This window comes from Penicillium chermesinum (assembly GCF_028974085.1).
Source record: "Penicillium chermesinum strain IBT 19713 chromosome Unknown utg000002l:1.0-5270490.0:1.0-5274688.0, whole genome shotgun sequence".
NCBI lineage: Eukaryota > Fungi > Ascomycota > Eurotiomycetes > Eurotiales > Aspergillaceae > Penicillium > Penicillium chermesinum.
This window is the reverse complement of record NW_026695312.1, coordinates 560,306-575,736: the sequence shown is the minus strand read 5'-3', so window position 1 is coordinate 575,736 and position 15,431 is coordinate 560,306. Positions and strand designations below refer to the sequence as shown.

Here is a 15,431-nt window from a genome sequence, read left to right as displayed (position 1 = left end):
TGTGAACTCAACGGTCCAATCCTGTCCCCCAACATTCCTGCGATAGAACTAGGCCACCAGCTAGGAATCTTCCATCTCGCTCGTTGAATAATCAAGTTGCGCGCACTTTCCGCTGTCTGAACTCTACGGCGATGGTCCAACCAATGGCGACTGGCACCTGCGGGCTAGTTACAATTCTCGGTTGAATAATCAACAAAATCACCCCGGGGCCCCAGGGCCCTAGATATACTTCGATTAGTCGGCCTCGGAAGAGGAGCCTCGGTCACGCTAATTAAAATTGGAAGACAAGAATCCCCTGGTGGGACTAGTATACTATCGCTCTCAGTCGAAGGCCCTTTCAATCGTTCTTATTAATCGCGAGCGCCTCGGTGTGATGACTAGTCGCGAAAATCCGGGTATGATTGCCGGTCATATTCCCCCAGAACGACGTTAAAGACCCTGGGTCACTCCTTTGTATGGCAAGACGTAACACTGCCGCATCTGATCTGTCGCACTAAAGCTACTCCCTTGGTGTGAAGACAGGATAGCTATGGGGCAGCCCGAAACGCCCCAGGACCTCCGCTTGAGGCTCAACCCAGGCAGAAGGCAGCACAAGCTGAGGATGCCACTTGGAATTGGGATGAAGATCCTAGTAATCCGTACAACTGGCCGTTCCGGTTCAAAGTCCAGCAGGTGCTGATGATTGCATCTGCAGCGTTTACAACGTAAGTGAAAGTCCCATTTGAGCACATCGCGTGGAAAGCTAAGGGCGTGTAGATCTGTCGGCGTCTCGATCGTATCACCAGCACATACGCAGTTCATGGAGGAATTTGGGGTTAGCAGCACCGTCGCGATCCTCCCTCTATCTCTCTACGTCTTTGCTCTTGGCTTGGGACCCGTGGTCGGCGGGCCGCTGTCTGAAACCCTTGGCCGATACCCTGTCTATGTAGGGACGCTTTTATTGGGGAGCTTGTTTACGCTCGGTGCTGGATTCAGTCATTCGATTGCGTCGCTATCGGTCTTGCGGTTTCTGGCCGGTTTCTGCTATGGACCGTCTCTCGCCATCGCTGCGGGGACGATCAATGAAACATTCCAGCCGATGAAGCGCGCCATACCGTCTACGATCTTTATCCTCACGCCGTTTTTGGGACCTGGGCTGGGGTATGTGGGAGCAACTCGCTTCGTCTTGTCCAACCGTATTGACGATTAGATCTTTTTTTCACAGACCTGTGATCGGCAGCTTCGTGGTGAACCGCAAGGGCTGGCGATGGACGCAATGGACATTACTCTTCTTTGCGATATTCAGTCTCCTGTCAACGGCGATTGCGCGCGAGACCTTCCATTCGGTGATCAAACGCCGACGATCGAAAGAGCTCGGGCTTGCTCTCCCCGCCTCCCTTCCATTGTCTTCGAAGATTCGCTTATTCGCAACGGTCGCTCTTTTGCGGCCGCTGAAGATGCTTCTCTTAGAGCCCATCGTCTCTTTTATCTGCCTCTATGTGGCATGCGAGTTTGCGACGCTGTTCTCTTTCTTCGCGGCCGTTCCGCTAGTGTACCAATCCACCTATGGGTTTGGGATCGAAGACTCGGGTCTGGTATTCCTCGCCATAGTAGTGGGATGCCTCCTTGGGGCGTTAACGGTATTGCTCTCCGATATCTTGCTGTACCAGCCCCGAGCGGGCAAATACCCTGGCCAGCCAGTCCCACCTGAATATCGCCTTTTCCCTGCCATGATCGGGAGTCTGGGGATCCCTCCGGGGCTGTTCTGGTTTGGATGGACCGCGCGACCGAGTGTACACTGGGCAAGTCCCACCGTGGCGATCATGCTATTCGCATGGGGGAACCTGTGTGTATTTGTTAGTACAACGCAGTATTTGGTCGATACGTATCACGGCTTGACTATCGCGAGTGCGATGAGCGCGAACAGTCTGGCCAGATACGGACTTGCAGCTGCTTTTCCCCTCTTTACTCTCCAAAGTATGTGGGAGCTTCTTTTTCATTTCCCTTTGCGGACCTTGCTGATTATTTGCAGTGTACAGCAAGCTTGGTTTTGGATGGGCTTCAAGTTTGTTGGGGTTTATCGGTATTGCCCTCCTCCCCGTTCCGTGGATCTTCTTCTTGACGGGGAAGAAGCTGAGAGCTCTGAGCAAATTTGATGTAGCGAAAATTACCGGATAAGACTATCTGTTGGTCACTGGGATGGGCTCATGTAACTTTCAGGTCGCAGGCTTCAGCATGCGTGCGGTGTCCACTGTAGCAATCTCCATTCGAGGTTTAAAGTGATATTGCCCCAAGAAGATAGTCCAGTACTCATACATTACTTGAATTGGATTTGGAGAAGGAAATTCACCCACAATAGTTATTTTCAAGCATTATTGGAGCCAAAATTCAGCTCAATGTTTTCCTACGCCAATAACTGTACGTAGATATGGTCGGTCATACCCTTCTACGTACATTGGCAGGACGAAGCTATTGTAGATTTGAGTCTGCGGTATCTGCCAATGAGAATGTCGAAGAAAGCATTGGGGTTCGGCAGAATCTCAGGGCGCCAACCCAACGAAATGAGACCAACAAATGTTCAAAAGCGTATATTGCAGTCCGTTGTAGATTCTCGAACGGTTGGGTGTGGGATGGGTGAGTTGGGGAATGATGCATAATCCAATAATAAGAGGATTTATTATTTTATATGGAAGCTACCATCCATCTTTGAATCGGTAGAGTATCACATAGCGACGCTAACATCTAAGAGGAAATGAGTTCTCCTCAGATCACGTTGTACTTCGACATTGGTAGCCCATTCAGTTACCTTGCATTCTACCATCTCAAGGTATGGTTTCAATTGGGCCCATAATAGCACGTCCGTTACTGACCCAGGAGAATTGGTGCAGAACTCCCCCGTGTTCTCAACATGCAGGATTGAGTATGTCCCAGTCCATCTGAAAGACTTGTTCCAAAAGTGCCAGAATCCCCCTCCGGTCCTCGTCAAGAGTGAGTGCGACCACTCGACTATGTGCCTACCCTAACCGTTCTAACTGTGCATGCAGACAAGTTCTTATGGCTCCAGCGTGAGAGGCTGTATTGGGCCCTTAGGGTTGGTGCCCCTGTAACTGAAAAGCTGCCCGATGGATTTCCTGCAGCGACGGCGGACGTCCAGGCTGCACTGGCTGGATTAAGCAAGGAATCTCCAGAGAAGCTCCTCCTGGTTGCGGACCGATTGTTCAACATCTTCTGGGCACAAGGTGATTCCAGTATTGTGAAACCTAATAGGTTTCGCGCTATTTTCGAAGAGATTGTTGGACATAAGGAGGCTGATGTGAATCAAGAAGGCTTAGGGACGGTAAGCTGTGTATCAGATTTCGGCATGTACCGGGCATCTGCTGATTCTTCTGCTATTCAAGTCAAAGTCCGCCCTGAGTGAGAATACCCAGCGTGCCTTCGACGCCGGAGCGTTCGGGACTGCCTTGGTTTGAATGTACCAATGCGAGGGGCCAAACTAAAGGATTCTGGGGAGTTGACCATATGGATAGGCTGGTTGAGCATTTGGGCCTTTAATGTTTAATTCAAATGCTTGGCACTCAGACTACGGGTAGAGCAAAGAAAAAATATAAGATGACTGAATAGATAGTAATAGATGGAAAATAGAAACGAAAAAAGTGAAGGGAGGTGGGGGGGGGAGCAAAGAGAGAGAGGGAGAGGGACGGGGAGAGAGAAGGTGGGGAAAGAGAGGGGGGAGAGGGAGAGGGAGGAGAGAGAGGCACCGTGAGGCACCGAGAGGAACTGGGAGACAAAAAGGGGGAAAGGGGGGAAAAGGGGGAGGGGAAAAAAACAAAGTGACCAGACCCGGGCTCGATCCGAGGACCTTGTCGGTGTTAACGACACGTGATAACCAACTACACCATCCGGCCGCTTGTTGTTGAATAATATTGCAAATTATTGCGTCATAAGGAAGAGCTTAGTGTGCCTCTTCTGCTCACTTCGCTAACCAACTTGGACCCCCATCAAGCGACTCTTGACGAGTCTCCACCCTAGCCAAGCTGCTCTACCTGATGTGCTGATTCGATAATTACAATCTCACATCGCTGTAGTGAATCTGGAGAAGTTAGTGCAATTGCGATTTCAACCTCCAGCGGTGCAGACTGCAGTCCAAAAAGCCAGTACCTAATACCACTTCCCGAGCGATATATGTTCCAGTTCATAGCTCCACACCCTTCTTTTTATGAACGCCACATGGACCAAGGACACGCCTGGAAAACCGAGTTGAATAAGAGAGCCTATACAGATAACCAAACGTTGGGCTTTGGTATAGTTACTTACTCCAAGGAAATTCTGACCGGTCGGCCCTTTTTTCAGTCTCCATACGGAAGGCATTCAAGGTGTTTCGGATATACTTGCTCTCATCGACTCCTTGATAGTTACTGTACACGCTCTAACTCTGTGATGGAAATTCGGACAAGCCTGTCGAGCTCCATCGTACTTTCTTACATCAATATCAGACCTTTCGTAACTTTCTCATCTGGTGGAATCGGCGAATTGACCATGCAAAGTGGTTTCCGACCTTAATCTGCCCTCTCAGCACATATCGCAGCAGGGGTGACAAATTCCCCTTGGGCTTGCATCGTTTTTTGCCAATATTCCGTAGAAATTGAGCTATGCTGTTTATGAAATGTGAACACGGAAGGACACTGGAATTTGCCTCGCTTGACTGGGGGACCACGCAGCGCAGATTAGGGCAAAGGCTAAATGCGCTAAGTAGATAGACTGAACTAGAGGAGAACTGACAGGGGATCTGTTGGAGGGGTATGGAGGAGAATGTGCTCTGTTATTCAAACTCGGTTTTCCGCCTGGAAAACCCATTCAAATCCAGCTTGCGCTTCGAAGCCAGTATCGAATTGCTCCGTGCACATCTAAAATTCTGCTTCCCAGCCTTGGAGGGATTAGGTTCATCTTGGGAGAGTGCGAAGCGGGCTGGAACCTCCCTGCTGCATATGCAGGGCCTGTCGGAGACGTAGGTTCGCCGTTATCGGGCGTCAGAACGCCACACATATCGCTGTCGCAAGGGATGGCGCCTTTTTGAGTAACCACATCCGAAGCGGTCGCGAATTTGCTATCTGCACCTGCGTAGGTGGGTAGTAATAGTAGGCTTCATTATGCGATGCGCTTGAGGAGTTTGGATTGGCCGTGGGCGACGACAATGGCAACGACGTCTACCAAATAAACCCAACCCAGCGCAGTGTTGGACTCCAACGATAATATCTGCTGGTCACGTTAGTTCAATGTAAAAAATTGTGTTTCTTCCCGGATAAAGACTCATGGCGTTCAAATACGATGTGATACACGAAGTCTTGATAACATCCCGCCGAACATGAGCCTTGCACCAGTCTGGTTACTGAATAGATCTATCACAAGCTTCACCGGGACCCTTCTCAAGCAACCGAGTAGTTCCCGATCGCAAGAGCAAATGGGTCATGGTCGAACCATCATCAACTCCATGCTAGTGGGTAGCCCCCCCCGCGCGGCCCAAAACACATGGCCAACTTTGATAGGACACGCCCCTTCACTTTTGTTCGTAGATCCCACCTCTGCCAGAAGAGACTATGATCATTGTCCGCACTTGGGGATATGACAGGGCGCAGGGACTAAACGTGACTTCGGCACTTGTTACCTTGTCACATGAAATTGGGTGTGAGAATAAACTTCGCCTGTCAAAGTGACTGTTGGTTTCGCAACTTTGTTCTCGCCTGAATCGCTTCGGGTTTTTCTGGAAAAGCCTGTTGAGTACATCTTGGAATGATGGAGTAGAAGATTCACTGATTTCTTACAAATATTGACAATCTGGGACCTGTAATCTCTCCAGATTTAGCAAACTGGGGCAGGAAAGCGCTGGAGTCCGTTCCGAGTCTTACAAAGCACAAAAAAAGAGTGACCGGTCATGGACTTTTCCGGACTCCAATTAGAAGAAGGTGCAAAGGCTTCTACGATAGACCCTAGTTTGTATGATTACAGTGGATGCTTTTTGACTAACACAGCTGGGCTGATGCCTGGGTTTCGTGAAGATTGATGTCGCGGTATGTGCCAGAATGTCATAATAAGCTGCTCATCGAACAAGTACTCGTTCCCGGCATTTCTAGACCGCGTATGTCATACGACTAACCAATCGGTCCATCTGCAAGTCACCAGGACCTGGAAGAAAGTCACAGGAATGCAATATTGGACCGTTTTGCGTCCAGGTGCGGATTTCTCGACTCTGGTGGTTATCAGCCGCAAAGCCCATGCGAATCATTTTCAGATTTTCAGAGAGAACAATCGCTTCAGACTAAGACTGTGTTCATTCAATAGTATAACTTCCTGGGTCTGCTAAAGCGGGGCTTTACTCTGAAGATGAATCTTCCATTGCCCCCTTGGGTTCAAATTTCAAGCAGGGTACGCAGGTGAAAAAATTGGTCGTCTTGAGGAATGCTCGTGCTGTTTCTGGAGAGTAATCTAGCGTATGGTTCGAAATGACGAAGAATCTCAACTGCCTTCTAGGTGGGAAGTGCCTGGATCCTGATCCCAAGTGTCGAGGATGACGCTCGATGGGGCTCCCGAAAGGGGTTGGCGTGATCCGCGATCGGCGCTGTACACAATCTGCCGCATTTAGCTCAAACGGATGCAGGCAAGAGAAGAATACATCTCGAGGTTGATATTTTCTCTTCCTCTTCAGCACAGACCCCGACGAGAAAAACTTAATTGCGCCCTGCCCATCTCACGAGGCGTGGCATTGGGCATTGATTGCTGTTGCCTCGCGCGCCCCTCGTTGATCTGACCCCCACCCCCCACTTCTTATCGCCCTAGCACACGCGGTCCTCTACTCGAAATTAGATTTGGTCCAGCCGCGGGGTTTTAACTGGAGTATCTCCGAGAACCGCCTGGAATCCCCTCTTGGTGTGACCAGACCTTTGTGCATGTGGAGTGTGTGGTGAATGCAGTCGTTTCAGTTGGCGACTTGGCACGGTGGCGATTTTGCTATCGGAGTTTAACACTTTTGGCCGAGTTCATGCGACTCCGTACATGACTCTTTCCATTCCCGTCTCTGCTCTACTTTCGCCCATATCCCCATTGAGACCTCTTTTCCAGCAATGCCTCTCACTGTTCTCTCGCGTGCGAATCTCCGGGACCCTTCTACATTCCCTCACCCGCGACGAGATCGTGGAACTGCAGCGGGGTCTCTCCGAAGCGCTACGAGAATATTCGACCGGATCCCAGGAGGAAGGTTGCTCAGCTACCTATCAGCCTCAGCGAACAGCGATTACACGCCAGAATGGTTGTACCACCCTTTTCATGCCGGCTAGCACCGGCCAAACGCTTGGCATTAAGATGATTTCGTTACAAGACGGAGGCAAGGCGGGGTGCGCAGTGGAACGGCCTGGAATTGAATCCGTCGACAGCGATTCTACTTCGCCGAAGATGAGAAGCTCTGCACGCAATTCCGTCGCATCGCTTTCTTCGGAGATGAGCGAACTCTCTGTCGGATCGTCCCAGGAAGACGACAGCTCCACCAATCCTGCCTCGAGCGCGACCGTGAGCCCGAGCGCCAGCTCAACGCTTCTCAATGGCTGTGTAAACCAGAAACCGGTGGTCGCAGCTGTTGACCCCAGTCTCTCGAATACTCGAGGAGCTTGGCCGGGCGCCGGGACCCGCGATACTTCACCGCGGGGCAGCGTTACCCTGCTTGATGGAGATAGTCTACCATTCGCACTCATCAACGCCCACGAGCTCACAGCTTTCCGGACCGCATTGGCATCTCTGATGATCTTCAACCGACGTAGGAAGGTGCGCACTATCCTCGTTTTTGGAGCTGGGACCCAAGCCTACTGGCATATTCGCCTCGCTCTGACCCTGCGCGGGGAGGACATCCGTCGCGTCTACATCGTGAACCGCAGCTTTGAGCGCGCAGCCAAGCTGTTACAAGATATCTACGGGCCTGAGAACACCAAATGGCGCCGAGACGTAAAGTTCTCCGCCGTGAGTACCGACTTCGGCGAATACGGCCGCGTTCTGAAGGAGCACGTCCGCAAGGCCGACGCAATCTTCTGCTGCACCCCATCAGTAGAACCACTCTTCCCGGCGGAATTCCTCACGTCTCGCGAGGGTCGCCAGAAGGGCCGTCTGATCACCGCGATCGGCTCATACAAACCACATATGGCGGAGATCCATCCCGATATTCTCCGGGATGAGGTCAACGTGCAGCCACCCCACAGGCACTTCCACAAGCATACGCCACGCAGTGGTGTCATTGTGGTGGACAGTCTTGATGCAGCTATCAAGGAAGCTGGAGAGATTATCCAGGCGGGGATCAAGCCCAAACAAGTTGTTGAGCTGGGGGAACTCTTGATGGTTCGCCATGCGACAATGAACAACTCAGATGATACTGGCGAGGAGAAGAGCCTGCGCGAGTGGATCCAGCGGGGGAATGTCATCTACAAGAGCGTTGGGCTCGGGTTGATGGACTTGGTGACAGGCGGCGACCTCGTGCGTCTAGCGCGGCAGCGGAACTTGGGAGTCACTGTGGAGGACTTTTGATCTGCATTTGCATTTTAGTTCATTGCTATTTCTGTCATATACCCTGGGTGTGGCGGGGTTGACCCCATACCATTATTATTGCCTTTAATGTAATGGATTCGGTATCGAACGTTTTTCACGTAAAAGCATCTCCAAACTTTCCCTAAAGCAGGAATTTATGGGTCAAGAAAAGAAATCCAAAAAAGCGCCTACTTGCATCCTAGTCCAATCAGGATCGTGCAAGACACGGTACTCCAACCTCATCTCCAGTTTCTCGATTGAGAGTCCAGGGAAGATCGCACCGTTTGTGTCAGGCTCGTGGCATGATTTTGGGTGTGCGGGATTGTGCGTCACCACCACCTCACCCCGATAAAAGATATCCTACAGCTCTGATCGTCTTCCACTCCGCCTTTCCTAGCAGCCACGACGATCAGGACTTTCCTCCTCGTCTAGCTTTCCTTCTCGGGCTTCGTACTGGAACATTCAACCCAGGGGGCCCATTGCTGTTGCGGTGCATGGTTCTCCACGGAAGTGAGGGGCACACGTAAAAAAAAAGAGCGCAAGAGGGGGAACTCCCTGCGAAGCTTCAAGCTCTTTTTTTTTATTTGATTTTTTTTTTTTCGCCCTTTCGCGCAGCATATCTTACGCTGAGCTTCATCGCCATGCGACACAACACCTGCTTCCTGCCAAATGGCCTGACATTCTCTGTGACGCCAGTGTTTGGCGGCGTGACCTTCAAGTCCAATGATATGAACAATCACAATTCCACCTTTCCCCCAGGATGGACAATCATCATTCACAGCGAGAAGAGCCCTGCCAATCCAGATGGGGTACGAGGAAGGACTGGATCGGATCAGCCTCGGCCCTCGTCCAGCGACGATGATTCAAACATCACCCGGTTCACCAATCCTACCTTATGCCGCGACTGTCTCTACATCTCGTATATAGTCAATCCCCCTTCAAGCGAGTTCAAGTCAGCAACGTCCCCTACGCGCCATGTCGCAATGATGCTCTGGGCAACTCTGTGGTGGTACTTCCACGAGACCGAACCAGATCTGCGCCTGGAAACCGCAGCATCAAGCTCGACTCCGCACGACGGAAAGCCCACGGGCGAGTGGCGAGTTAATATCCGGCGAGAAGGCATTTTCAAAGGACGCAACCTTCTCCAAAAGCTAGAGCGCATGGGTCTGATCGCCAGCGAAGACTCGTCGGTTGGCGTGCAGCCTGTCGAGACTCGAGACTCCAGCAACTGGTCCAACATGTTCGTTAGCAGACGCAGCTTCTGGCAGCTTGATCCGCGCCTGTTCCTCTTTACTCTGACGCCTCGCGGTGCTCCCGGCTCACCGTCTTTGACTCCCTTCCAGTCCCGAACCGCCTCGCCCGCTCGTGAGGGTCTGCCGACGGCGATGCTGCCGCCCACGGAGGCCAATTTCCACACCACCCACTTTGGCTCATTCACCTCCGGTGGCCCGTTCACGTCGGCGAGTCATCTGCCGACTTACTATCCTCCTGCGCCGACGCAGTATACCTTCACGAATGGGGTGCGCCACCCTCTTCGCCCGAAACCGCCCCATCAGGGCGAAGTCTTCTACGTGCGCTATATCCCCAGCGTGGAGCAGTATCTGTCCTTCCGTATCCCCTTCCTCCCTATCACCAGGTCGACGACGACTGGGAGCCGACCCTCTACGCCGAATAAGTCATTGACCTCGCCGGTTACCAGTATTGATCAGCATCTCGCCGAGGACATGCCGTCTGACCTCGACACGCTGCACAAATGGATGAACGACCCCCGCGTCGAGGCGATGTGGGGGGTCGGCGGCCCGAAGGAGGTGCAAGAGAAGTTCCTCATTGATAACCTGAGTAGTCGGCACAGTTTCCCGGTGATCGGATGCTGGGATGGGACGCCTTTCGGGTACTTTGAGATCTACTGGGTGAAAGAGGACCCGCTGGGTCGGCTGCTGGATGGCGTGGATAACTACGACCGTGGGATCCATGTGCTGGTGGGCGAGCAGCAGTTCCGGGGTCCGCATCGTGTGGCGGTTTGGTTGACTGCTCTGGTGCATCATTGTTTCCTGACTGATCTGCGGACGGAGGCGGTTTACTTGGAGCCGCGGGTCGATAATGTGAAGTGAGTTACCCGTTTCTTTCTCCCCTTTTTCTCCTGCCGACTCCTACTGACTCTCTTGCAGGCTTATCAAATATCTGCAGGACGTCGGATTTTATAAAGAAGGCGAGGTGAACTTCCCGCACAAACGATCTGCTGTGATGAAGATCAAGCGGGAGTTCTGGGAAGCGCCGGTTCTATAAGTCGAGACTGGTCTCGCGATTACGATAAATAATGAATCCACTACCCAGCTCATATCGAACCCGAAATATTATTGCAGATATTCTGGCGTAACTCTAGATGCTCAGCATTCGTATGGAAAACATCAAGCTGTCTAAATGCAGTCCCACCCCAATACCCAAATTTTTGACAACCTACCCAGCGGCCTAATAAATGGTATGAATGACATCCGCATTCTTGGTAATAGACCCATCGTAACCTTGGAACTCGCTGACCAAGATCCTTCATGTATCGCCACCCTCCTCGCCCATTCGAGACCCTCACAGCTTAAATTGCAGCAGGTTCCCAATCATCTCCCGAGCCGTCAACCGGGTGGTAGCCCACAGCGTCGGGAAATCAAGGGTACTGGAGAAGGTATCCGCGTACCCGAAGAACAGCATGGGCGGGATCCAGCCACGCGCGTACTCCAGCGCAAAGCACGACGACTCCATCTTGTACTGCTTGACCTCGCCGCGGCGCAGGTGGTGCACCGAGCCGGCGGGGTACACCTCTGGCTCATACTCGCCCGGCACGTAGGCGAGCTGCGTGCCAGACAGGATGTTGAAGTAGTCGTCTGCGGTATGACGGCCCGTGTGGCCTTCTGTGCCGATGGCAGTGCCGAAGATGATGAGGTACTCGGTGATGCCTAGCGGGGGGTTGTTAGTTCTCGCGTTAGGGTTACGGGGGAGAGGGTCAATGGCTGGGGTGTGGTATCGAGGATGTCCCGAGCTGCCTTTTTTTTTTATCCTTCTTTTTTTTTTGTGACGTGTGCTAGGAATTAGGGGGCGGGGACGGGTTTGGAGTTTTGCAACGTACTGGCGTGAATAATGTACATCGCGCCCATCGCGCCGCCGGCATTGTTGAACACCCACTCCTCCTTGCTGCTCAGGTACTGCGAGCCGACCTTTTCCTCGAGCTCGGAGACAATGTAGTTGACGATGGAGCGGGTGTCCTCGCCGTGGGCCTTGACGGCGCGCTGGGAGAGCTCGTGCAGGTGCTCATGGTCGAAGATGTAGAATTGCTCCAGGCGCGCGTCGAGGAAGCGGTAGATGGCCGTGAAAGCCGCCAGAAAAATGGCCAGGAGGCTCAGGTTGCGGAAGGAGAAGCAGCGGCCGCTGCTAGGCGCCTTCTTGCTGGAGGATTTGGAAGGCATTGTGGGTTGGAGGAGCTGCGAAGGAGGAAGGGAAATTATTTTGTCTGGTAAAAAAAGTGGTTCCCTACCCCTTGGCGAACCCCAGAGTTCCACTTGTGGGGCATATTTTTTTTCCTTCAGCAGCTAGCAATCTTTCGCTATTTCTGGTCATGCGCGAGCAGGGGAGCCTGTGGACTTCATCCCGCAGACACTCGATTTTGCCCAATCATGGTGACTTCAATGGCTTGTACAGATGATGTATCTGGGTATTGCTGATGCGTTCATCGACCCGTTCTCAACAACGCGAATTGTCCGCACGGTCCACCACGCCATCTCGGATCGCCGCAGCCCGAGTCGCCTTCTGGTTTGCATCAGATAGGCTGCACCTGACGGTTAAATCTTTAAGAATATGGTTTACGGAAGAGTAGGACAGGATTGAGCATGTCAAATCAAAATGTCAAAATTCTAGAATGTTCAAATGCCAAAATTATTAATGAACCCAGGTCCCTAGTACGAACTTTCAAAATACGCTCCAACTGGGAACAGGAAAAAAAAAAACATCTAAGGCATATCGCAGACTCTAGGCCTTGTCGGACTCAGCAAGTTCGGACAATGAATCCCAGTCTGGCAGGAGAGGTAGGCCATGAGGGAGACGTCCATTGTCGCCCCCGAGGGCAAGTTGGTGTCCTGAATTATGAAAGCCCCCGGATTTGGGGAAGCCTCCGGGGTTGTCGACGGCGATCGCGCCGAAGTATCTCCAGCGGATGGCGTGTTTAGTGGCTGTTGAATGGACGAGAATCTCTAGAGCTCATCACGAGTCAGTTTTTCTGTCCTGAGACGTCGCACAACTTCCAAGGGGGGGGCCTTCAATACCACTGTCCGACGATTTGTCTTCTGTCCTCTGGGGCTCTCCGTATTTCTCTGCTCAAGTCCCTGGCGCCGTGGGATCGTGAACAGCGAACCCTGTTGAGGTTTCTGCGTGCTCTTCTTCGATTGAGATTTCCGATGATTTACGAAACTCTCGTCCGCTGGTGGGTCTATATTGTTGAAGTTCTCGTTGAGCGATGCAGCTGTTTCCTTCGCCGACATGCGATTCGCTGTGCAGATTTCAATATGGGAATCCCATGCTTTCTTCTCTTCCTCAGTTCCTTGCCGGTATTTCTTCTTGTGTGTGTTTTTATTGTGGGCGCCCACTCTCGGAGTGGGCTTTTGGACTCGCTGAGCAGGCCCAGTGGAGCGAAGACTTAATTGTCTAATAGGGCCCGTCCGGTCAGGATTTTCCCTGACCTTTTCTCTGGAGGAGCCACCGGTGGTTATGGATGGTCCAATAGGGCCCGTCCGGGCTGCGTTTTCCCTGACGTTTCCCCTGGAGGAGCCACCGGTGATTATGGATGGTCCAATAGGGCCCGTCCGGGCTGCGTTTTCCCCTGACGTTTCCCCTGGAGGAGCCACCGGTGGTTATGGATGGACCAGGAGCCGGCGAGCTATCCAACTCCATTGGCACGGAGTCCGAGACAGATCCTGCAGCGTCATCCGGAGCTGGATCGCCCCCAGTTTGGCCATTTCCCGCTCCATCGGGCTCAGGAGCAAGTGTATCGGGGTTTGTTGGTGGCTGGACAGCCGGCTCAGCGGGTCGGGGCACCTCTCGTGTAGGAGTGGTTCCTCCATGGTGCAGGATCTCACGATTCAGAGCGGCCTCACGTTTCGTTAATTGTGCCAGAGTTTCCCTTACACGTTCTGGATGGGTCAGCCCATTAGCCCTGAGAGAGATATAAGAGAACCGATAAAGAAAGAAGCATACCGCAGATCGGCTCCCACTCTGACATAAGTTTCTCACGGACTTCCCTGAGCTTTTCTCGCTCCTTCTGACAGTCCTTTTCAGTGGGAAATTTCATGTTCTTGAACATTCCAACACCCTGCATTTGTTGCTCTGACAGCTCCGCAGTGTATCCATCGACGGCACCTCGCCAAACAGGGGGTCCATCATCCGTACAGCACTTTTCAAGAGCCTGGATTTCACGAACCACTGCCACCCAGTTCAAAGGGCTGTCATCAGTTTCCAAAACCTTGGGACCGTTGATTCTCAGGTAACTTGATAGTATGTTCTGGAGTATCAGTGAATCCATATCCTCAGATGCGTTATCCTTCTTGTCTAGGGCAAATATTCTATTCTCATCCAGTACGTCCAGTGTATTTCTCCAGAACGCTTCAAATGGCTTGAGGTCGATTCGAACAATGGAAGGAGGGGAGGGATTTTGATTCCTTCTCGAAGGATGTTCATCTCTTTGCATAACCCAGTTCCAGTTTCGCAGTTCATGTTCGGGTTCCACGACATCCATGGCCGGTTGAGGCATGGTATGGATCCTATTCGAAAACGGGTTGCCCGTTATTGTTCAAACAGAGAGGATGTGGTCTTCAAGAGATATGATTGAAGTAAGGGTGTTTGGGGGAAAGGTTCACCCCCAGGAGGAAATATGTGACAGTTTTTTGCGAAGCGAGAAGGCGTAAAGGGGAGGAAATGGGTTTTATACCCAAACTTATGGGCAAGAAGGCATGAGAAAGTGTTCGAACTACGCGAGTCAAGGGTGCAGTTCTAGTGTGCAGGGATTGAAGGAATTGTGAAATATTATGAAATTTCCAAGATAAATCCTAGAGTAAATTCTACAAAAATTTAGTTAAATGGAGTAATAACCCATTTTCCTTGGAACACTACGGGCCAAAGAGGACCTAGACCCCTTTATAAGAAAAAGCAATATTCTTAGTCCCCTTATAGGAAAAAGCAATATTTTCAAGACCATCGATTTTGATTGGAAGACGTTATCTCCCAGCCGTCTCGACAGGCACACTTCCAACGCTGCTCAGTTTCCAAACCCCAGCGTTGGTACTACAGATATGGTAGGCGTTGCAAGGCAGATCGCTAAATCCCTAAAAGGGTTAATCTTGTCTGCCGTAGCGGGACTCGTGTGGCTGCGCCCAAAGTTCGTCAAGCCCGGGAAACCAACAGATTCATAATCCCTGCAAGAACTAACTAGATACGGCGTCTTCAAACAAAGAACAACACACAGAAATCAACGGAGGGCAAGATAATGCTCAAAAATAGGATTACGAAGGCGGCTAAGTCCCCCTTTCTTTATTTGGCTACTTGCAGCAGTAGACTTGCGGTCGCCATAGTTGTGTCCACGACTCAACGTGCTCAGCCGGAGACTTAAGAATTAAGCTCTCAACTATTGTGACGATATAGCATCCGCCACAGGGTTGTAGCGTGGACTATAGTGGTGGTTTGCCACAGATCACTTCTTTGCATGGAAAGAATAGCCATCCTAATATCCAAATCAGCCTCGCGTGTGCCCGAATGCTTCAGGGTCAGGATGAATAGGGTAAGAATATACTTTGGGGCGTTTGGCCCCAACAGCAGAACAAAAGCAAACATGATTTTGTGACATAATAGGAAACTGTGTA

At 51.6% G+C, this 15,431-nt stretch overlaps 6 protein-coding genes across 6 annotated transcripts; 4 read left to right on the top strand and 2 right to left on the bottom strand.

Moving 5' to 3' along the window:
- Positions 1-799: 799 nt before the first annotated feature.
- N7468_001000 (uncharacterized protein) lies at positions 800-2,135 on the top strand (the record flags this gene model as incomplete). The annotated part of the gene is made up of 2 exons (XM_058470297.1): positions 800-1,140; positions 1,220-2,135. 2 exons carry the CDS (start codon positions 800-802, stop codon positions 2,133-2,135), a joined length of 1,257 nt encoding a protein of 418 aa, XP_058333438.1.
- A 596-nt stretch (positions 2,136-2,731) lies between these two features.
- Positions 2,732-3,449, top strand: N7468_000999 (2-hydroxychromene-2-carboxylate isomerase; the record flags this gene model as incomplete). The annotated part of the gene is made up of 4 exons (XM_058470296.1): positions 2,732-2,806; positions 2,868-2,967; positions 3,024-3,316; positions 3,384-3,449. The coding sequence occupies 4 exons, from the start codon at positions 2,732-2,734 to the stop codon at positions 3,447-3,449; spliced, it is 534 nt and encodes a 177-aa protein (XP_058333437.1).
- Positions 3,450-7,026: 3,577 nt separating this feature from the next.
- Positions 7,027-8,538, top strand: N7468_000998 (putative proline utilization protein PrnX-like; the record flags this gene model as incomplete). Its single annotated transcript, XM_058470295.1, has 1 exon — positions 7,027-8,538. One exon carries the CDS (start codon positions 7,027-7,029, stop codon positions 8,536-8,538), a length of 1,512 nt encoding a protein of 503 aa, XP_058333436.1.
- Positions 8,539-9,179: 641 nt separating this feature from the next.
- On the top strand, positions 9,180-10,824 carry N7468_000997 (GNAT family N-acetyltransferase; the record flags this gene model as incomplete). Its single annotated transcript, XM_058470294.1, has 2 exons — positions 9,180-10,645; positions 10,707-10,824. The coding sequence occupies 2 exons, from the start codon at positions 9,180-9,182 to the stop codon at positions 10,822-10,824; spliced, it is 1,584 nt and encodes a 527-aa protein (XP_058333435.1).
- Positions 10,825-11,121: 297 nt separating this feature from the next.
- On the bottom strand, positions 11,122-11,993 carry erg2 (C-8 sterol isomerase ERG2; the record flags this gene model as incomplete). The annotated part of the gene is made up of 2 exons (XM_058470293.1): positions 11,122-11,486; positions 11,657-11,993. 2 exons carry the CDS (start codon positions 11,991-11,993, stop codon positions 11,122-11,124), a joined length of 702 nt encoding a protein of 233 aa, XP_058333434.1.
- Positions 11,994-13,242: 1,249 nt separating this feature from the next.
- Positions 13,243-14,326, bottom strand: N7468_000995 (uncharacterized protein; the record flags this gene model as incomplete). The annotated part of the gene is made up of 2 exons (XM_058470292.1): positions 13,243-13,709; positions 13,774-14,326. The coding sequence occupies 2 exons, from the start codon at positions 14,324-14,326 to the stop codon at positions 13,243-13,245; spliced, it is 1,020 nt and encodes a 339-aa protein (XP_058333433.1).
- Positions 14,327-15,431: the final 1,105 nt, after the last annotated feature.